Raw genomic sequence first — 23468 nt, 5'->3', positions numbered from 1 at the left:
GCACAAATGTGTCACTGAACGGGCCTACCACGCACAAGCCCAGGGGCCCCAAGTGTCAGATACAGATACTTTAATAGGACCTTAGCATGGATGGATGGATTACTGAATGGGCTTACCAGGTACAAGCACAGGGACCCAAAGTGTCAGGGGCCACCTTCACCTGCAAAATATCATTCAAAAGGACAGGTCCTGAAATGGAAGAGACACAAAATTATCACAAAGGGAGACAAAACAACTACAAAGAGATGCAAAACAGCTGCAAAGAGAGACAAAAATACATCAACCACAAAAAGGGGCACAAAAGGACTACAACGAGATTCAAAATGGCCAAGACAAAAAACAACTGCAAAGAGACTTAAAATGACTGCAATGAGACAAAACCTTCGAGAGATGTGTATCGACTCCAAAGAGATGCAAAACAACAACAAAAAAGGCTTAACGACTATAAAGCCTGTTTGTCTTGCTCCCTTGTTGGAGAGGTGGTGGGGGCTTCTGCATGTCCATACCCAGGGGCCCATTGTCTCATAATCCACCCAGTGGCCTCAGGTGAACTGTCAAGCTGTTCTGAATTTCTGGCAAGCTTCTTAGAAAATAAGTACAGCTGGAAGATCAACTGCAATCTGCAGCTTTAAAGGCAGAGCCACAGTTTTCCAAACAACTTTAACCACAAAACAAGTCTAAATATTTAGCAGGAGCCCAAACAATATTGAGATTTCTTAGATGACGACTGGAAGAAAGTCTGTTTACAAATGATTCAAACAGTGCCACGGTGAGGGAAACCAGCAGTCAAAGGTGGTGGAAATGTTTGCCTGTGGGAATTTGGGGGATCAACTCCACATTGACAAAAGAAAAGTAAAGCTTTATGCTGCGGAGGCCTGCCTCGAGATTCAAGCTGACATTGTTGAGGCAGGAGATTAATTTCCCAGCAGGACAGAGACCCTTAACGTGCATCAAAGAAGAGCACAGAGACATTTGAGTCTTTGAAATATCCACATCCTGAGACCGGTTCTAAGACTTTGTGAAAAGTTTTGTTCTAAAGCACAGCAGGTAACAGTTAAGTCTTTTTCAATAAACTGGAAGAGTATATTAAGCTGTGTTTTTCTCATTTCCCTGCAGTACCTGCCTCTGCACTGTCAACACATGTGGCTGGTTTATCTGTTGGTGCATCTGGCAAGTCTAACATGATCTGTAACCTGACACTGCAGAGGCAGAGTGTGGCGTCAATCGCAGATAAGCCTGAGAGTATTTCACAGCAACAGTATTTCTCAACATGAATCTTGGTACTGCCGCAGGGTTTCTCCTCTGCACTGTCAAGATGCTTTCCACCCCTGTGACATACTGTTGTTATTTTTACTTTGTAAAGCTGCACGTCTGCCAGTTTCACTTGCTACTTAATTTTTTTCAGCCTCACATGTACATTTTTTGTCTCCTTTTTTTTAACATAATTTTAATTAATTTAATTAATTTATAATTTACATGTTTCCCTGTTTGCAATATGCGTACCCAGTTTTGCATGCATCCTTAACTTCATGTTGAGGAAGCATTTTACAGCACAAACAGCCAAATGATGCAGAATGAGACTACTACTACAAAGCAACACCACCTCCTCTAGGCTTTCTTTACTCCAGGTTCAGACTTGTTATCATTTCACTGTAACATCCACGGAGTCCTGAGAGACCTCCTCTGCTCTGACCTTGTGACCTGTGCTAGTGCTGTTTCCTCCTATGTAAACTCAGTGTCTAAAGTAACATGTCAAGTAAACATTACAACTAAGGTGTGCAGCTCAGAGGCTGGCCAAAAAGGCAATGAGCTTTGGTTGTAGGAGAACATTAGCTGTTGAAAACCAATAAAAGTGTCCCACTAAGACATTTGAGCCAGCATGGAAAATACCAGGACCCTGAAACTGAAGCAGCTAAATGGAATTCAGCCATTATACATTTTATACTATTTACAGGTACGCGTTCCCTGCTGCAAAAAGTCAAAATATCTTTCCTGGAAAATGAATATGTTGTATAAAAAATTCAACTTATTGAGCCGAGAATGTTTTTTGTTGTTTATTTCATAAGATACTGCATGTTTTAGCTCCCCCACCCCTTCAACAAATGATTCAGTTCATGGTGACATAAGACAAACAGGATCATCAGCAAGGGGAGACTGTTATATAAATATTGCTCAACAAAATTTGCGCCAACTGCTTTTTCAATTACAGCAACCACATTGGAATTCTTTCCCTATTAGAAAGTGTATTACATTTACTTGAAAAGTCATGGTTAGAAATGATAGAAATACAGACAGTCCTGTTGACATTAAAATCTGATATGTCTCTCTTTAAGGGGCAGTTCACCTTGAATCAATTTTTTTTCCTCCTACCTGTAGTGCTATTTATCAGTGTAGATTGTTTTGGTGTGAGTTGCCGAGTCTTGGAGATATCAGCCATAGAGATGTCTGCCTTCTCTTTAATATAATGGAACTAGACATCACTCAGCTTGTGGTGCTCAAAGCGCCAAAAAACAATACATTTGCAAAACTCTACAGCAATGTCTCTTTCCAGGAATCATGACCCAGTTACTCAGTTACAGCTATTTTCTTGCTACTGAACTACACTCATCAACCATATTGCTGCATTTAAGGAGGCATCAATTTACTGCTAGCTCACACCTAGCACCACTGGGCTAGCTAACGTTACAGCTCAGCCGAGAAGAACGCGATTAATGTTTACATTTTACTCATGCTCTCTTGAGCACAAGCCTCTTGTCCATGAGTAGATGCACGTTTCCTTCTGCGTGGTGATACTATTGGCAGATGTAGTTTGGTAGAAAGAAAATAGTTCCTACATGAAATTGCTCACAACAAGGTCTGTGGATTATCTTGAGTAACCACTGGGTCATGATTTCTGGAAAGAGACATTGCTGTAGAGTTTTTCATGAAAAACTCTGAACAGGTGGCCAAAATAATACATTTGCAAATGTATTATTTTGGCACTTTCAGCACCACAAGCCAAATGCCATCTAGTTCCATTATATTGGAGAGAAGGCAGACATCTCTACGACTGATATCGCCAACACTCAGCAACTCACACCAGAACAATCCAGACTGATGAATAGCACTACGGTTAAGAGGGACAATATGTATTTTTTATTTTGGGGTGAACTATCCCTTTAATGTATATGCACTAATGTGTCCTACAGGTGTATTTATTAATGTTAAATGTACAATTTTCATGTCGTTTTAATGAGCATTCTGTACAAGCCCAGGGGAAGCAGATGAAAATATGTATTGTGCTATATCTGCTGCAATATATTTATTGCACACTGTCCCTGTTTTAAACAAACCAATATATGAAATTAATTAAATAGTATTTTCTATGCTGTCTGTGGCTTGTAGGCTATGCTTTCATCCTATCTCATAATATCCTCCAAAATGTATGTCCTGTCAAAGTCATTAGGTAGTCAAGGGAAGGAGACGTGTATAAAGCACGCAGTTGCAGTGAGGCGTGTGCTCCAGCAGGGGGCGATAAAGAAGTGTGAGCCGCCCCGCACTGGGCTGAAGCCTCCGTCCCACTTTCCCTTTTTCCGTGTGACAGCAGGTAAAGGCGCAGTGCGACGGGGCTGCAGCACCCACACACACAGACACACAGGAGTTAACCTGTTGGACTGCTGCTCCTGCTGCTCTCATACTCCCCCTCTGTGTCTGTCAGTAGCTGCCTCTCCTCCTCACAACTCTCTGAACCTGCCCTGGATGTTTCTCCACACTCTTCTCACAGTTTTATGAGTTGGAATGAAATTCTCCTGAACTGAGGTTGCTGTAATGAGATGTAAGTACGTCTGATTGTTGCTTGTGTTGCTGCTTTCCCTTTCCCTTCCTCAAACACAGATTGATTTCAGACTGTTTTTCTACAGCCACTGCCCTAGGATCAGTTTGCGTTCTGCTCTTGCTGTTGCGGGAGCCTGCATGCCGCGGAGATGAGGTTACCTCCAACACAGGTAAGTGAGAGGTCAGCGGGGTTGGACAGGGTGTTATGCTTGCATTGTGATATATGTTAGTCTGGGTGTTTGCTTTAGAGGCTGACTGGTCATATGCAGGAAACATATGTTTAACACGGTGTGAATCAATGTGCGTGCCAGCGTGTGTTTTCCTGAGGTTTTATCAGAACCCCGGGATAAGCTGTCTGTAGGTCTTCAGACATTCCGGTAACCCTGATAACAAAGACACGTCCTGACAGGCCTGATTCTGGTACAGTAATATAATCCATCAACTGAAGAGTCACTGCCAAGAAAAATAATATGACAAAAATATGTTGCACGTTATTTTTCTTTTTGTTCCTTCTCAAATTAATAACAATGTGGAAAAGGTAGCATCCTAATTGTGGATTTTTCATATTCATATTAAAGGGATAGTTCGGATTTTTTGAAGTGGGGTTGTATGAGTCACTTATCCATAGTCAATATATAACATATAATATATTTCTGTCTGCATGCCCCCAGTTTGGAGAAGCAGCAGGAGTACTGACACAAAACTACTGCTGTGGAGGGGTTCGCAACAAAATGTATTTTAGCCCCTTAAAAAAAATCGCAAACAGTTTAAGTGTTTGCTATATTGGAAGTATTTGTTCTGCTTTACCTTGCCGTCAGACAGACAGTTTCAATTGGCAAGCTATTCATTGCGCCAGTCCCCCATCTGTGCTACCAGATCCCATTGACAAAAACAGTAATTTTAGCTTGCTGAGCATATGTGCTACTGGTTACCACTGCCTCAGTCAGTTATTTAGTTTCTGTTATTGTGTGACTTTGGGGAAACTGAGTGAACACTTTTAAATGCCAAAGTCATACAGTAACACAAACAAACTAACTGTTCAAGGCAGCTTTAGACCAGCAGCTCCTGTGTTCTGCAATGTTAAATCAGTGTTTTTCCTAATGGAGTCTGGCTTTGAAGGTAACGATATAATGGCTTCAGATCCTCGTTGGAAATTGCTGTCTGAAGGCAAGGTAAAGCAGTGAAAATATTCTCAGTATAGCATACACTTAATCTCATACTGATTTTGTAGGACTTTGTCAGGTGGCAAAAATGTGTTTTGTTACTGACTACTCCACAGCAGTACATGGTTTAGCTTCTTTTTTCTGACTCCTTTTCATGCCAGCTGAGATCTGCTGTATGTAATACACTACGGGTAACTACACTTCAAAAAATCTGAACTATGCCTTTAACTTGTTTAACATCAAACGAAAGGATTATTTGCTCTCCTAGTTCCCTGAAAGATACGGTTTCAAGACTCAGCACTGACAGACTCATGACCCTGGATGGATGCATGTACTTCTCCCCAGACAGACTTTTCCTGCCTGACCTGTTGGCCCTATGCCAAACATGTAGCCCCCACAGGCCAGGCAGGAAGCTTGGCACATTATACCATCCTGCCCTCAGACCAACTGTATCAGCTCTCATACACGTCAACAAAAAGTTTCAACACCTTTTTCCTGTCATTTGGTTTTTTTTTTTTATGTACTGCCAAGCCTTACAAATTCTGAATGAGATGCTGTGTCATTGTTGCACTCGAGGGTTCAGAGACAGATTGAGTCACGTGAGGAAAAACGTTTTACATGTAAATTGTTGAGGCAGTGATTCATTCAGATTTATGGTGCAATACTTGAATTTTCCTGTTACGTGTGAGGTTTGAGGTAAGTGTGACCTGTGAAATCACGTAAGGCACATGTAGTTTACATAGCAGTCAAATGAGGTGGCTGAGATGTTGGGTGTGCTGCCAGGAAACAGGGATGGGGGGCTGCGTGGGCAGGGAGAGGCATGTTTTTCCATGTGCGGGTAAGTGTATATAATGTCAGAAGAGCTTGCCCTTTACCTGGATGTTTTATAGTTTACCACACAGTTCACATAACATGCTTATCTGTATAGCTATAATATTATGAACTTGTAGTAATCCGTGCGTAAATCGTAGGATAAAAGAATGTGTGATGTAAACAGCTGTATCTGTCATCATGCTGTAATTTACGAGGTTGCTTGTTTTATCTTGTCACTGCGTCTGTTAGACCCCCCCACCACCCCACCCCCCCCCCCCATCCTCCCTCTGGTTCTCTGTGCAAGAACAAAGGCCTCTTCATTATTAGCCAAAAGTTTTTGGCACATTTATTGGTTTGGATTGTTATTCAATTACACAAATATAAACTTAACTACACTGAACTCGGGTTTAACATTCCATTTTAAAGGAACAGTTCACCCAAAAATACATTTTTTTTTGTCTTACGTGTAGCACTATTTATCAGTGTAGATTGTTTTGGTGTGAGTTGCCAAGTGTTGGAGATATCAGCCGTACAGATGTCTGCCTTCTCTCAAATATAATACAACTAGATGGCACTCAGCTTGTGGTGCTCAAAGCACCAAAAAAGTACATTTGAAAAACTCATCAGCAATGTCTCTTTCCAGTCATCATGACCACATTACTTAAGATTATCCACAGACCTTGTTGTGAGCAGTTTCATGCAGGAACTATTTTCTTTCTACCAAACTACACCTACCAATTGTATCGTAGCTCAGAAGGAAGTGTGCATCTACTCACAGACAAGAGGCTTGTGCTTATGACAGCGTGAGATGTAAACATTGGCGTCCACCTCATTTGAGCTGTAACGTTAGCTAGCTCAGTGGTGCTAGGTGTGAGCTAGCAGTAAATGTATGCTTCCTCCAGTGCAGTAATATGGTTGGTGGGTGTGGTTCGGTCGAAAGAAAATACTTCCTACATGAGACTGCTTACAATATGGAGTGTGAATTTTCTTGAGTAAACGGGTCATGATTTATGGAAAGACACTTTACTGTTGAGTTTTGCAAATGTATTGTTTTTTGGCGCTTTGAGCACCACAAGCTGAGTGATGTCTAGTTCCATTATATTAAAGAGAAGGCAGACATCTCTATGGCTGATATCTCCAAGACTCGGCAACTCACACCAAAACAATCTACGCTGATAAATAGCACTACAGGTAAGAGGAAAAATATGTATTTTGATTTTGGGGTGAACTATCCCTTTAAGAATTCCAGATTTTATATTATTTTTTCTCTTAAATAGTTTAACATTTATTTGATTTCTGACTGAGAAGATCTGTCGATTAAATATCAGTCTACAGATAGCAGCCGATTGCTGCTGGAAACAGGGGAATAAAGATAACCAAATGTTTTCCCCCTGGACTCTATGTCAACCAGGCACAAGGGGTGATCCAATCTTTGCTACGACAGATGTTTTTGGGTAGGAACTAAATCACCGTGCAGGAAGTAACCGTGTCAAATCAATATTTGATCTCACAATGTCACGGTGTCAAATATACAGTACGTTTTATGTAAGCGTTTCTCACGGGTTTTGACATAATCTGCTCCTCTTGTTTTCCACAGTGAACCCATGCTGTTATTTACCCTGTCAGCACTGGGGTGTGTGTGTAAGGTATGGCGAGGACAAGTATGAGTGTGACTGCACTCGTACCGGCTACAGCGGAGAAAACTGCACTGTCCGTGAGTCTATTTATCCACATGAGACCAGTTCTCATATCCTCCCTCATTATTGCATTTTCAAAGAATTTGAAATATTCTGTTATTCCCTCGTACATGGACGGAAAGGATTAGATGGTGGGCTCATGAAAAAGGCTGTTTCATGTTGTTGTCAAGTCAGGAAATAGTGTCACACAACTCCTGGCTCAGAGAGTTAGGACTTCTCGTCTAGACCCAAATATTTGGAAAAATTGAAGGAACAGGAGCAAATGCCAGAAAGACACCAGCTGCGTCAAAGCTGCTTCGGCTGATCTCGTTACTGAACCACCAACTAACTCTGCTGCTCTGCTTCTCATTAACAAGGAAACCTCACACATTGTAGTCCCTAATCGGATGTGATGTATTTGGCTGACAGTTATGTAGTTGCATCACGCTCAAAATAACAATTAACCATCGCTTTGATTGTGTAGAGAGAAAAAAGACAGCGAGTGGAGGGGGGAGGGGAGAGAAAGGCAAAGAAAGTCAGACAGTAAATGGAGAAATGGGATTGAATGATAACATTTACCTAAAATAATACTTTTGTTTCCTACTTACGGTAGAGTAGCCACACATGAAATTCATGTTACACAAACAGAATTAACTTAGAAACAGCTTTACGGAGCTTCGGGATTGTAGAAACACTGAGGTTGTGAATGAAGTTCCCCAAACAGCAGATAGACAAAGTCTAGCTGGTGACTAGCAGACTAGCTGGTGAACATAGTGGAGCATTTAGTAGCTAAAGAGCCAGATGTTTCCCTCAAGAGTTGGTAGAGACCAAAAACAGAGCTTAAAGGGACAGTTTATGCCAAAATAAAAAGTACATATATTTCCTATTACCTGCTAAGCTGTTTATCAGTGTAGATTGTTTTGGTGTAAGTTGCAGAGTGTTGGAGATATTGGATGAAGAGATGTCTGCCTTCTTTCCATTATAATGGATCAAGAGGTCACACGGCCTGTGGTGCTACAAGTGCAAAAAAAAAGTAGATTTGAAACAAAATGAAAAGTAGTGTCTCTTTCTAGGAATCATGACCTGGTTACTCAAGATAATCCACAGACCTTGTTGTGAGCAGTTTCATGTAGGAACTATTTTCTCTCTAGCGAACTTCACACCCACCAACCATATTACCGCTCAGAAGGAACTATGCATCTGCTCATGGACAAGAGGCTTGTGCTTGTGACAGTGTGAGATGTAAACATTAATGGCGTCCTTGGCTGTGCTTTAACGATACCTAGCTCGGTGGTGCTAGGTGAACTAGCAGTAGATGCAGCGTTGATATGGTCGGCAGGTGTAGTTTGGTAAAAAGAAAATAGCTCCTACATGAAACTGCTCACAACAAGGTCTGTGGATTATCTTCAGTATCCTGGTCATGATTTCTGAAAAGAGACTTGCTGTTGAGTTTTTCAAATCTTTATTTATTTATTCATTCATTTATTTTTGGCGCTTTGAGCACCACAAGCTGAGTGCCATCTAGTTCTATTGTATTCACGAGAAAGCAAACATCTCTATGGCTGATATCTGTGTCACTCAGCAACTCACTTAAAATAAATAGTACAACAGGTAATAGGTGAAACATGTGCTCTTGATATTTTGGTGAACTATCCCTTTAAAGAGAGTAAATACTGGACTACTGTATATTCGTCAGGTGGTCAGAAACACCGCTCCAAATTATTGCTAATTTAATGAAACAAAAACTGATTTAGAAATTCAACAAATGAGCACAAAACTGAAACAATGAATGTCTTGAAACCAGATATTGACACAGGGGGTCAAGATAAAGTAATAAAGCAAGGCCTTTATCATATCAGTTAATACTGATCTTTAATGGAGCCAGCCGTATCACAGAGATATTAAAACTGATCAGACTAAAATGCCATTTTGTGTAACTTCATTCACTGAGTTGCTGAGCAAGTCAGTGATGTGGGTGGTTATTCAGAGGTCTGGAATCATGCTGTAACACCAAGGCCAAGACTGCTGAGTATCCTCATGAACTGTGACATAATGACTTTGTTATCCCTGTGCACATTTCCACTTTGAATTCCAAGCCTCTTCCCGTAAGAACAAGACTGTTTTTTTCATTTGTCCTCCCACTGCAGCGGAGTTTTGGACCAGGGTGCGTCAGTTCCTCAAACCCAGCCCAGATGTGGTGCATTACATTCTCACTCATTTCCACTGGCTCTGGGATATCATCAACTGTACCTTCCTACGGGACGTCATCATGCGGGTGGTTCTAACAGGTCCAGAGTTAGCTATTCATTCATTAAAAAAAAAATAGAATTCATGGCTGTCATATTTTCAATGTATCTAATAACTGTTCTTTTGAATGAACAGTGAGGTCCAACTTAATACCCAACCCTCCAACCTACAACTCAAAATATAGCTACCTCAGCTGGGAGTCCTACTATAATCTGAGCTACTACACTCGGCTGCTGCCCCCAGTGCCAGAGGACTGCCCCACACCTCTGGGGGTCAAAGGTCAGCCACTCACTTATGTTTTATCTAGGTATTGATAAATATGTGGTTTCGATATCTGTACCAAAATCTATGTATTGTATTTACCTAAAATAAGTAAGTAACCTAAAAACTAAAGTGTGGTACTTGAGTCAATGTACTTTCCAACACTGCGTATTTTTTACATTATATTTCATTAGGATCTGCAAAAATGTGACAGTATCCGTAATCTCTAACGCAGAACATGTCTTTTTCCCAGTGTTGTTCCAGCTCAAGTCAAACAGTTCACCACAGAGATATGCGTGCAGATTATTGACCTTGGACAGTTCAGAATTGCAGCGATGTGTTAACTCTATCAGTGCGGTGTTCACAGATGCTCTATTTCGGTATTATGACTAGAGGCGGGGTGTATCTGTGTTTTGCCCTGTGCTGCGTTTGACACTGTGGTGTTTCTCTTCAGGCATGGCTGGGCTGCCTGACCCTGAGCTGCTGGTTGAGAGGCTGCTGAAGAGGAGGACGTTCAGGCCCGACCCCCGGGGCACCAATCTCATGTTCGCCTTCTTCGCACAGCACTTCACCCACCAGTTCTTTAAGACCTACAATCGCATGGGTGTGGGCTTCACTAAGGCTCTAGCGCATGGGGTTAGTCCAGTTAAAGCTTTTGTCCATATATATAGGGATAGCAGACTTTATTTGAAAAGCACTTGTCTTGCTTGAGAATTCCTTGAATAAGACGTTGGGGTTGTGGTTGCTTTGGGGAATTTATATTTTTAAGTGAGGCGATCAGGTCAAGGACAGAGAGACAATGATTTCAGTGTGGCTGCAGTAGAAAAAGCCTCCCACAGTTTGGCTACAATTATATTCTGTTTTTGTCGTTTAACAACTTTGCTTTCTTGCTTTGCTCTCATTCTCTCACTTCATGTTTTGTCCTGTCCCATGACACATGCAGGTGGATGCAGGGCACATTTATGGAGACAACCTGGAACGTCAGCTCCAACTCAGGCTTCACAAAGACGGAAAACTCAAGTATCAGGTGAAAGAATCAAATCTGTGAATAGAGGAAACATGATGCACAACGATGAATCTCAACATGCTGATCAAGATTGGAATGTTTCCTTTATATTCCAAAAGTAAATCACCACTGTGTTGTTTCCAGTCAAATCTGTTGCTCACTAGCAGTACTGTCAATAATTTATCATTTCACTTCATCTGCTGTAGGGCTTTTTTGACATAACATGTTGCTGCAGGAATGTGAAGTGTGGTATACTGTCAGATAAAGTGGAGAGGTTTGTATTGAGTTTAATGCATATTCATTAATTACTGTTTTTCCCATTAGTTAGTTGATGGAGAGATGTACCCTCCAACTGTAGCTGAGGCACCCATTAGGATGAGCTACCCTCCTGGGATCCCTCCTGAGGCTCAGATGGCTATTGGTCAGGAAGTGTTTGGACTCCTCCCTGGTTTGGGGATGTATGCCACGCTCTGGCTGAGGGAGCATAACCGAGTTTGTGACATCCTGAAGGCAGAGCATCCCACCTGGGACGATGAGCAGCTTTTCCAGACCACACGCTTCATTATCATTGGTGAGCTGGACAGAAATTTAAAGGAATAGGAACATTTTGGGAAATAACTTGACTAGATGAAATGATAGATACCACTCCCATGTCTGTGTGGTAAATATAAGGCAACCGCCAGCAGCTGGTTAGCGTAGCTTAGCACAAAGACTGGAAGCAGGGGGAAACAGCTAGCTTTTCCTCTGTCTAAAGCTCACAAATTCAAACCTTATGTCTCATTTGTTGCTGGACTATTTCTTGTCCAACTTCTTGTCTTACTTTCTGGACTCTCTTGTGGTTACTGGTTTCTTCCTAATGCCAACAAGACTCCGGGGAAGCACTCCACTCTGCCAAGAAATAGTCAAGCATATTACCCCTGTACTTTAATGTAACTTTTTCACTCTGGCTGTTGCACAAATTAAACAAGATATAATATGTTCACGGATAAGCCTCACAGGGCTGGTAGGCAAATATATTTTACATTTAGCCAGAGCCAGACAAACTGTTCTCCCAGTTTTCAAATTTTATGCTAAGCTAAGCTAACCGACCCCTGACTATCGGTTTATATTTGACTAGTCTCACATGGCCACACTTACCTCAGTCATCATAACTTCACTCAAAGGGGAAAAACGTGCTAGATTGTTTGTATTTCTTGGAACCAATCACAGTCGCCTTGGGTGGCATTAAGCCCTTGATGGTGCCCTTGCAAAAAAATGTTGGTAGGGAACTTGTTTTAGTGGTTAAGTGAGCAGTAGCAATAAAATAGCTAAAACTCTGCCAGAGGAAATACCACATAAAACAGGGGTGGCCAACCAGTTAGAGACCAAGAGCCACAAAAATTACCGTGGTAGTACAAAGAGCCACATCATACACCCTGTGCTTACAAACACACTCCCTCTCTCACACAAACATGAAATGACATAAAATCAAAATGCATACATTTCCAATTTTCAAAGCCAGATTTATTTATCTCACACACAAATGAATAACCATGAATAGAGATACACACAAACACAGTCTCTCCCTCTCATACTATCTTTCTCCATCCCCCCTCCACACCCACAGTCTCTCCCTCTCCCACTCTCTCCACACACATCCACACAGTCTCTCCCACTCTCATACTCTCTCCAGATTAGTGTTGTCACGGTACCAAAATTGGGACCCATGGTACAATACCAGTGAAAGTATCATGGTTCTGAGTAGCGTCAGGATACCACAGTGAAAATGAGGCAGATGTGCCTTTTGTCATTTATAAAAAGATAGATCACTTTTCTATAACACATCACTGATATTTCAATGGAATAAATTACTTATTGACTTATTCATACTTCAAAAACAGCATCAATAAGTGATTAATATAGGGGGGATCAAAATAAAATAAATAAATAAATAAAATAAAAATCAATCAGCCACCCTCCTCCCCTGACAGTCCCTTCATAAGTAAAGAACAGTGCCTAAAGTGCGGTGAGGTTTGTGAACCGTTACCTGACACAAAGAGAAATGTGAACGGCTTGTTTCTCCTCTGACACGTCACATACCTGTGTGCCGCCATGGCTCGGCTGTTCAGGTATTTCTGAGCAGTCATGACTGCTGACCGTATACCGTGCAACACTACTTCACACACATCCACACACAGTCTCTCCCTCTCTCATACTCTCTCCACACACACACACACACACACACACACACACACAAAGGCACGCATTTCTGCCCTGACATTTTTTGTTGTGCGATATCACCACCGAGCTGCAGTCCTGCATTCCTCCCGAACTCCACACCCTCTCACCTGCCCGCGCGCACTCCTCTCTCTCTCACTCGCTCCACTTAAGCCTGTTATATTTCTTAAAGGGCCATACACACTCATAACAATAAATTGATTTTTTTTTATGACGGAAGAGCCGCACGCCGATAGTTTTAATGAATGGATCGAAGAGCCGCACACTGATAGGCAAAGAGCCGCATGCAGCTCGCGAGCCGTGGGTTGGCCACCCCTGACATAAAACATTAGAAGATGTTAAATTGTGCAGGTTACTAGCTCCAAGGTTGTTTCAGGCACACTGTAACAAAGTGTGGAGATAGATCTTGCCATGCAAGACTTGTTTCATGTGGTAAATAGTAAATGGACCTGCACTTGTATAGCGCCTTTCTAGTCATCCGACCTCAAAGCGCTTTTTACACACATTCATCCATTCACACACTGGTGGCCGAGGCCGCCATACAAGGTGTCACCTGCTACTCAGTTTAAACACACACACACACACACCAATGGAAGCATCATCGGGAGCAGTTTGGGGTTCAGTAACTTGCTCAGGGATACTTCAACATGCAGACTGGAAGAGCCGGGGATCGAACCGCTGATCTTCCGATTGGTGGACTTTTTCGTACTTGAATAAAAAGGCATCAAAATAGAGACTGTTTATTTAAAAAAAAAAAAAATCCAGAGAATCCCCCAGACCCCCCGACAGAGTCCCACATGTCCTCAAATCCTAGGAACTCCCTTGTATACATCTAACTTCTGCTTGGCTGCTGCGATTGGCCCCTGGCCTCCTGTCATTTGCAAAAGTGGCCCCTGGGCAAAGCAAGTTAGGTATCCCTGACATCCTGTGAGCCAGACTAATATCTGGCATGATATGAGAGTGGTGTTTATCTTCTCGTTAAACTATCCATTAATGCATTTACATTTTTTTATATTCCTCTTTTTTGTTCTGTTTGTCTCGTGCTGGTGTACTTGATGTTTGATGTCAATCGTTAAGATGTCAGCAACCCCACCCCCACTCCCGCCCACACATAAACTTAAGGATGATAACTTTACTAACGTCAACTTGGAGCTGTTCAGTCATGGCTCGGGAAGTATCGGGAAGGGTGACTTAATCATAATCTGTCTGCCCTCAGGTGAGACAATAAAAATCGTGATAGAGGAGTATGTGCAGCACCTCAGCGGATACCTGCTGCAGCTGAAGTTTGATCCCACTCTGCTGTTTAACTCCAACTTCCAGTACGGAAACCGCATCGCTCTGGAGTTCAGCCAGCTCTACCACTGGCACCCCTTGATGCCGGACACCTTCCTTATAAATGGAGAGGAACTGTCGTACACGCAGTTCCTCTTCAACACTTCTGTTCTCACACACTACGGCATTGAGAAGTTGGTGGACGCCTTCTCTCGGCAAATGGCTGGCCAGGTAACAGACCACAGACAATGCAACATCAGAAACATGAAGAAATAATTACATTAAATCTAGTACAGTTGTTTGGAAGTTCCCATAGTTACAACTAACTCTTAGTTAGGTATAACTATGGGATATAATCTGCAGTGTTGCTGGCTTCAAGTATCCATGTAGTGGTTTTTGGCATTCACACTTCATGTCTGTATCAAATAACACGTAAAAATCCAGGAAAATCCTTCTTACAGGATACCAACTTTTAAAATCACAGATTTGAAGTGTGCATATGTGAAAACGGGTTATGTCATTTCGACATACATTTTAATGTTTGCTTTATGCATGGTACATGTTGAACATTTAAAGACATGATGCATGATGTGTGTATAGACTCACTCAGAGGTAATCCCTCTCAATCATCACTTATGACCCCACTCTCTGTGTGTGGCGGTGTATTTATCTGTAGAGACTCTGCCATGTGCCTATATTGTTTTCCTCTTACTTTCTGTGCTTAGGATGTTTATGGGCGTGTGCCCTCACAGTGCTTTGAGGTGAAGTCAGGGCTTTATAAAAAGGTAGCGGCCAGGTGCCAGAGCGTAAGCAGCAGGCATCTAAGAGATACAGCGCCAAAAAACACAAATAGAGCGAGAAGAAATGCCAAAAGAGAGTGAATCTTGGGTTGGTTTGTGATTTAACTTTTGTAGGCGAGTGTGTGCACAAACAGTAACCAACAATGTGCATAGCATACCTTTGAATATTTTAATTATGTATTAATCTTCCATTTAAAACATTCTAAATAAACGCAGTGTCTCACTGATTTTAAAATCACCATTCATTTTGTATTTTGAATAATGTCTTTTTTATATTAGATGTTTAATTGTCAAATCTTTGTCAACAGATTGGTGGTGGTCATAACATCAACGCTGTGGTGACCAAAGTGGCTGTGGGGACCATAAAGGAGTCCCGCCAACTCCGTTTGCAGCCCTTTAACGAGTACAGAAAGCGCTTTAACCTCAAGCCGTACACATCGTTCAGACAATTCACTGGTAAGAAAAGCAGGTCTGTGTAGAGACCACACAACATGACGTGCAATTCAAAGCATGCAATTTTCAACTTTTACAAGCTCACATTCTTGAAATTAATGGCTTCCTTAAAGGCATTTTCTCATAGACTGTAATTGATTGCTATTAGGATGTTTTCCATTGCCATCCCCTGAAGGTTAGCAATGGATACCTAGTGTCATGCTACAGGCATGGCTAACCGGTTATAGCTTAGACCTTAATGCATTGTATTGTGGATACTTTTATTAACTGTGCAATACTCGTGATGTCCTTTTGCAGATAATGAGGAGATAGCGCGTGAGCTTGAAGAAATGTACGGTGACATTGATGCTCTTGAGTTTTATCCTGCTCTGATGTTGGAGAAAACACGACAGGGGGCCATATTTGGAGAGAGCATGGTGGAGATGGGCGCCCCCTTCTCCCTTAAAGGCCTACTGGGAAACCCCATATGTTCTCCAGAGTACTGGAAACCCAGCACCTTTGGCGGTAAAGTGGGCTTTGACATAGTGAACTCTGCCACACTGAAGAAGCTGGTCTGTCTGAACACCAGGACGTGTCCTTATGTGGCGTTTAGAGTACCAAAAGAGGAGCACAGAGGGAACGATGACAGTGCAGTAAGGACCGATGAGCTCTGAGTCTTTGCAGATGCCAGGTGGTTGTGATTTGAGCTCACTATATGAAGGTAAAAGAGGCAGCTGCTAAGAAAACAAACACGTGCTGAAGATGCCCGTGTGGAGAACACACAGTAAAGGTTGTTTGAACAGCACTGGAGAATCATACAGGACTCAGGGCTCAGTATGAAAACCCGCCTCTTCCTTAACCTACTCACACGCTAACACATGAACACATCAGTGAGAACATAGACATTACATTGTTTTGTTAATTGCTTTGTGCCTGAAGACTGAAATGCAGTCATGTTCACTGTCCAGTAAAATAAAGTATGTACTGTCTGTAGATTTATTTTGAAAGAAGTGATTGCAATATAATATAACCATTAATTAAAATAAAACTATAGACACTATGTGGGTTATTGTCCATTAATTTAAAGTTTTAGTGATTAAAATCTTTGTTTTGACTATCCATTGTTCTATACCTCTGCATTCCCACTTCCACCTCTCACTCACTGCTTCTGGTGAATCCTGTTTCTTTTGGCTTGAAGCTGAATACTGATGGGAACACAAGAAAGACTCAGCCCACAGCAGGGTGTAGGTTTTCACAGTTAAACTTTTTACAGCAAGGTTTTTAAAGACACATAAAGGTGAAGCCTGGTTACCTTGTGTTTTAGAACTTTTGGGTATATCAGGATACATGTGATTAGGCATGTGATGGACCAGCCAGAAAACACACATAAATCCACAGACACCTTTTAACAAGATCTTACAAGGTCTTACATGTGTGCTGTCTTTGCAGATTATTTACAAAATGTAGTCACTGGTATTAACAAAAGAGAGAGTGACTGTCTAATTACATAATTGGTACCTTTTGTGGAAAATATGTAATATAACATAATAAGTCAAAATGTTTCACTTGGCAACTCTGAGCCTGTCAGCAGCGGATGTAACAGTAGTAGTACAAGTAGTACTAAGCATTATATAATAGTCATCTTGTCCTCTAGTGGTGAAGGTGGGAACTGCATAATAACGCCTCCAGCATCTTCCTACGTTTTATACGTCAGTGGGAGGAACCCGGATAAACCGTGGTGTCGTGTTGCCATAAAGTACTCTCAGTAAAGTACAGCTTTACACCACGACCACCTCGTAACCCTACCTATTCAGTTCAATCCAATGGGCTTTATTGGCATTACATTTAACATGTGTTGCCAAAGCACAAATACAATTAAAAGGCAGTAATTAAAATTTACAACTGATTACACATTTGACAAGAGGCAACAGAGCACAATAGGTAATTAGATAAGCTATATATATATATATATATATATATATATAGTACATATACGGACACATTCATGTCACATGTCTCATATACGTATATGTTTATGTGTTTATAACCTTTTAAAGTGTGCCATGAGGAAAAAAGACATACAGACCAGTACCACAAGTACATAATGAGGATGTTAATTAAGAATCAATTAACAGTACATTGAGCTTGTACTTCTACTCACCACAACAAAAGGAGACAAAATAAGAATCAGCAGAAAACAAACAAAAAAGAACGACAAAAAAGACAGATAAACAAAGCAAAAAAAAAAAAAAAAACAACTCGCATGGCCACACCCTCCACCTCAACAATTAATTTGGTCGCAATATCTGAAAACTTAACATTCTAGATGTGGTTTAGTTATTATGATACTAACTAAAAATTGAGTGCAAATGTTGGCCACTGATTATTGACGCTTTGCGCCTGTACTTCATAATTACGACATTTTCGGGAACCTTGAAGGCATCATATTTCGGGAGAGTGGTTTGCGACAGCTGAGCTAACGTTAGCAGATTAGCTAGAGTGGGCAGTGGGAGCTGGTGATATCTTACTAACGTGAGCTGGTCATACAGTCGAGGTAAGATCGAAATCAGCTATTCATAGATAATTGATATTTGTATCCTCTTGTAGCGGTGTATACTGAATAGGAAGTATAGTCAGTCTACACTCGGTTTATGTTTAGCTAACTTAATGTTTACTGGTGGACACAGGAAATCCGTGGAAGAGAGGCTAGCTCCGCTGGCTAACGCTCACCTAGCTCACTTTCACAGACACTAGCTGCACATACCGGTTTAGCCTGTGTCCTACTTAATAATGAAGCTAATTGGATTGTCGCTATCTTCTTTCCACAAGCGCTTAGATAGTTAATGAAATAACAATAACAGTTCAGAGCTTGCTAACGGAGGCTAGCTGAGTTAGCTATGGTAGCTGTCACTTCTCCAGGGATTCACAGACAGTTTGGTTAGCAAGGTGTTGGCTGTAGGCCTTCGCTCCTACTGTTTACATATGTTGAAGACATGTTATTCATAGGCGGTGGAAAGATATTGTCATGTATCGTCACATAATGGCCACAGTATTAGACAAAGGAGCTGTAGTCTGGCATTATATTGTTGTCCATGTTGGTGCCTGACCACTGTCAAAAGTGAGAGGGATTTATCCGTGGTGTCTGCCTCCTTGTCTCTCCATCTGCGTACACGAGCTGGCTTACGTACGGCTCAGTGCATCATTAAAAGCCTCTCAGGCAGCCCAAGTGTTGTTGACACACTTAATATAAGCTATGTATAGTGTAGATGTCCTATTTTTGAAATGAGCCCTTTCAGTGCGACCTGTGACAGCTTGGATGGCTGTCAGTCTGGATTATTCTGCTCCACTGATTTAATGTGATCTGCCGTAGTGTTGTGTGATAAAGCCGTTATCAATCTGGAGAGGTTTTTGTCAATGAGGCTTTGAATATAAAGCAAATGATGGCAGTGTTGTGTTCCTGCCAGCTGCAATGCTTATACAGGTTATTAGTCAAATGACCCAACAAAATGGAGGTTAGTGTGCTTATTCAAATACAGTCTGTGAATTTAAGACTGGGCCATATAGACTTACTCTCTGCAGACAGCTCAAAGATGAAGGATGAGCTCTGTCATCTTAATAATGATCCCATTTCATATGACAGCATTCAGGGCATTGTGTTTTGTACAAAGTTGTATTAGTGAGTTGCACTGATGCCTTATCTAACTGTTGGCCTCAGGTGAGCCATTGTCAGCCGTTGTCATGACGACTCTGGATGACAAGATTCTGGGAGAGAAGCTGCAGTACTACTACAGCAGCAGCGAGGACGAAGGTAGCGACAACGAGGATGAGGAAGGGGAGAACAAAACCATCCGGAACGCTGACGTCAATGAGCCTGAGATAGACTACAGCGCCGATGGAAGTGCTGTCAACACAGGTACCAATACAAGCAAACACACACTAAGTGAAGTACTGCCCTAATAAGAAGACTGTGCACAATTACAATGATAGTGACACTGGCTATTCTCTCTTTTAGGACCAAAGGGTGTCATCAATGACTGGAGGAAGTACAAGCAGCTGGAGGTGGAGCAGAAACAAGAGCAGAAGAAAGAGATGGAAAGACTGATCAAGAAGCTGTCGATGACCTGCCGCTCTGACCTCGACATGGAAAAAGACAAAGAGAAACAGAAAGAGCTGCAGGAAAAAATCAAAGGCAAAGTAAGTTTGACACACTTTTTCAACTTGCACTTATGCACCCGTCAAATATCTGACACATAGACATACTATCTTGTGTCCAAAAAACAAGTTTATCCTTGTCATAGAGTTATAATTTGCCAATTTAGAACAATTTAACAGTCCCGGATAAAGATTGGATTCATCAAAGTATCTGTTGAAGAAGTGGAGACTGTGAGAGAGAGAGTTTTATTTGTTAAATGGCAATTCACTTTCTTATGGGTTTTGTTTTGGGTTATTTCTTGGCTGGGACCGGCCAAGTCTCTGCTGGTTGCGTGACAGTTGGTCCTGGCCGGGAAATAGTTCAGCACATAACCCATGTAAAATGGTGAATTGGCTTTTTTATGCTTTTGTTCTGATAAAACAAACAAGATATAATATGTTATGTAGTGAGCTTTGAATGTCTTTATGGGTGGATTTTGTTACCTTTGGATGGAGCTACCGTAGGCATGCCGTTTTCCCCCATTTCCAGTCTTTGTGCTAAGCAAAGCTAATCATCATCTGGGTGTCAAATTTACGACACACTTTTTAGAGCAGAATCATTCTGCAAACCTAATTCTTGGCAAGAAAGCAAATTTCTTAAAACATTACATAGTTCCTTTTACTAACTTTATGCATTTTTGTCTTTGTCTACTCTAAAGATGACCATGCAAGAATACAACATGCTCCAGGAAGAAGAGGATGATGAAGACTTCCTCCAGCATTACCGCATGCAGCGCATTGAAGAGATGCGGCGCCAGCTCTGCCGCGGCAAACGCTTTGCACAGGTCTATGAGCTCAATAGCGGAGAGGACTTCCTTGAGGCTTTGGACAAGGAGGACAAAAGCACACTGGTCATGATCCACATCTACGAGCCGGACATCCCTGGCTGTGAGGCCATGAGCGGCAGCCTCATGTGTCTGGCTCAGGAATACCCGCTTGTCAAGTTCTGCAGTGTACGCAGCTCGGCCATCAGCACCAGTGCACTGTTCAGAGACAGCGCTCTGCCCGCTCTGCTTGTTTACAAAGGAGGAGACCTGATCGGCAACTTTGTGAGAGTCACAGACCAGCTCGGGGAAGACTTCTTTGCTGTAGACGTAGAGGCCCTGCTGCAGGAGTACGGCATGCTGCCTGACAAGGCCCCCATCGTCCCGAAGACGGTTCGCAATGGAGCCATCATTCAGAACACTGTGAGTGATGAGGACTCCGACCTCGATATAGACTAGAGCCATAATATCTAACATGCACCATATGCTTTGGAAACACGCAAACACAGTCTGCATGGACTATAGATGACTTTTATGTATGTGGACCCCCGTAGTGATGATGGACTGAGCCAGGTTTGCCATGTTAACTACTCACACAGCAACATACAACCAGCAGTGACGCATAACCAAAAGTAAATGCACACAAAACATCACAACTCAGTGAGTTTCATAATTACATCGATCCATGGTAAACATAAGTCGTAATGATTAAAGTAAATTCTAGCCATTATTAATATCAAGGACCTGTTATACACAGTGAGAATGATTTAGATGTTAGGTTCTAAGTGTTTTGTTTGAGCTGTGACTGTTGACTATTTATTCGTTGTGTTTAAACACATTCCTTGTTTTGTTTCACGTGCATCTTCATTGTCTTAAATGTGTTTCACTCTGTAGAGTACAAATCCTGCAGCCCAAACTGACTTTTAGTTAATTTTATAACTTTTATATGTCCTGTACCATTTCAGATAGTGGGAAAATAAAGAAATGTTTGGACTCACTGCCTGTTGTATTTTCTCTTCCAAGGTAGGGATGATAGATGATGAAATAAGAAGGAGGATCTCAGAAATATTAAAGCACTACTCAATATTTTAATGGTAACAGTGGATTAAAGCCCTCTACATACTCCGCAAGAACAGAGAAATTTGTTCTTTTATCATACCTCAAGAGAAACTCAAGTGCAGAACTCGTGGGAAGTCCTCATAGGCCCCTCCCACTGCCGCATACATCACACACGCTTTTCTGCATTAACAACGGCCACTTCAAATTTCTGACCAATCACACAATAGTTCCCGGACACCACACAAGAAAAAAGTTCTGCCCAGATGATGTGTCAAGAACAAGCTGCAAGAACTTCCAAACCAGGGCTGCAAGGAAAAAAAAATGACAACATTCTTTTCTTGCAGCCCTGCTAGAGAACAACTTTTTCTGTTCTTGTGGAGTATGTGAAGGCCTTTAGACTAATGTGAAAGGAGTCGCTCATGTTAATGAACCCACAGTCCCCAGTTCTGCATTTACCATCAGCTCCACTGAGCATTTTAGCTTCTTAAAGCTCATTGTTTTAGTTTTCTGCTCTCATTAATCTCATTTCCAGCTGAGTTTTCAGCCAAAAAAGCAAACAAACACTACCTGCACAGCACCGAACAGCAGACAGGCAAAGTTACAAACTAGCTGGTGAACATAGTGGAACATTTACCAGCTACACAGCCAGATATTTCCCTCAGGAGCAAAGCTAAGAATATTTTTTTGTTGGGTGGCTGGAAACACAACTCTAAATGAGTGCCCATGTTGCTGCGTCTGTGCTAGATGTTTACACGCAACTTCTTGCTGGCGCATTCACCATAAAAACTTTATAAGGTTATAATTGTCAGTGCTTTGTTTACAGCTCCTTCTGCTGTCCCCCATCGGCCAAAGACAGTAAACGAATTAAGCTTAAATGTTCATTTTTCATGTGATGTGTGTGATCAAAGTTTAAACACATTTGGGCTGCATTATATTAATAGCCATTTATTGTATTCGCAGATCAGCACAGATTAATACAAATATTTACATATTTAATACAGGTGTAATTAATGTTAACTGCTGAGACAGAGCCCTCCTTACGGTTATTGGCTAAACCTGTGCTTTTTACAAGTGAAAATGTCTGCTGTGAAAAAAGGTCTATACCCATGATTATTTTCAAGGAATCCAAACTATTGTATGTTTCTCAGTGTTTATAGCTGAACAGTTAAAATAAGAAGTCATAATTATGTAAAAAAAAAAAAAATAGTAAAAATAACAGTTTTATTTGTTTATATCTAAAAATTTGGACAAAGTTACATTTTTTAGTCCACTGAGGAGCCAAAATTTGAGTAGATTATGTAATTAATCTATTCTAATAACTATTATATCAACAAAAAGGTGATAAAGTTACCCACATAACCACAATGGAAGTAATAAGAGGAGTCACCAGTTTTAACCTGCTGTAATTCAGCTTCCTCTGATGAAACACCAGCATCCACAGGCTCCTTTCCAGTTCAATAAATCCTACAGATGTTATTCATCTAACACAGATTGTGGATAGGTTGACTCATCCAGTCCTTTCCACTTAATGGTCACTCTCGGGGCTAGAGCTAATCGCTAGAATCATATCAAAACCCACTACTGCAAATTACACAGCATAGTGCGCACTTATCGCCATTGACCACAAGATAATAACTTTGTATGAAAAACTGGGCGACACCACAGCAGATAAAGTTTTGTGTAGCTGTTCAGTGGACACCAGGCTAATGTAGCCTAGAAGTATCTCATCAACAGCAGAGTGAGGCAGGATAACG

At 41.5% G+C, this 23468-nt stretch overlaps 1 protein-coding gene across 1 annotated transcript; it reads left to right on the top strand.

Moving 5' to 3' along the window:
- Window positions 1–3569: 3569 nt before the first annotated feature.
- Window positions 3570–21653, top strand: pdcl (phosducin-like). The gene is made up of 15 exons (XM_049604995.1): window positions 3570–3814; window positions 3900–3983; window positions 7387–7503; window positions 9613–9753; window positions 9848–9991; window positions 10428–10609; window positions 10917–11000; window positions 11304–11550; window positions 14413–14699; window positions 15577–15724; window positions 16019–16367; window positions 17355–17362; window positions 19416–19613; window positions 19713–19894; window positions 20551–21653. Exons 1-15 carry the CDS (start codon window positions 3808–3810, stop codon window positions 21112–21114), a joined length of 2742 nt encoding a protein of 913 aa, XP_049460952.1. The 5' UTR covers window positions 3570–3807; the 3' UTR covers window positions 21115–21653.
- The last annotated feature ends 1815 nt before the right edge of the window (window positions 21654–23468 follow it).

Source organism: Epinephelus fuscoguttatus, linkage group LG18, assembly GCF_011397635.1.
Source record: "Epinephelus fuscoguttatus linkage group LG18, E.fuscoguttatus.final_Chr_v1".
Taxonomy (NCBI): Eukaryota; Metazoa; Chordata; class Actinopteri; order Perciformes; family Serranidae; genus Epinephelus; species Epinephelus fuscoguttatus.
This window is presented reverse-complemented; position numbering and strand designations above follow the sequence as displayed.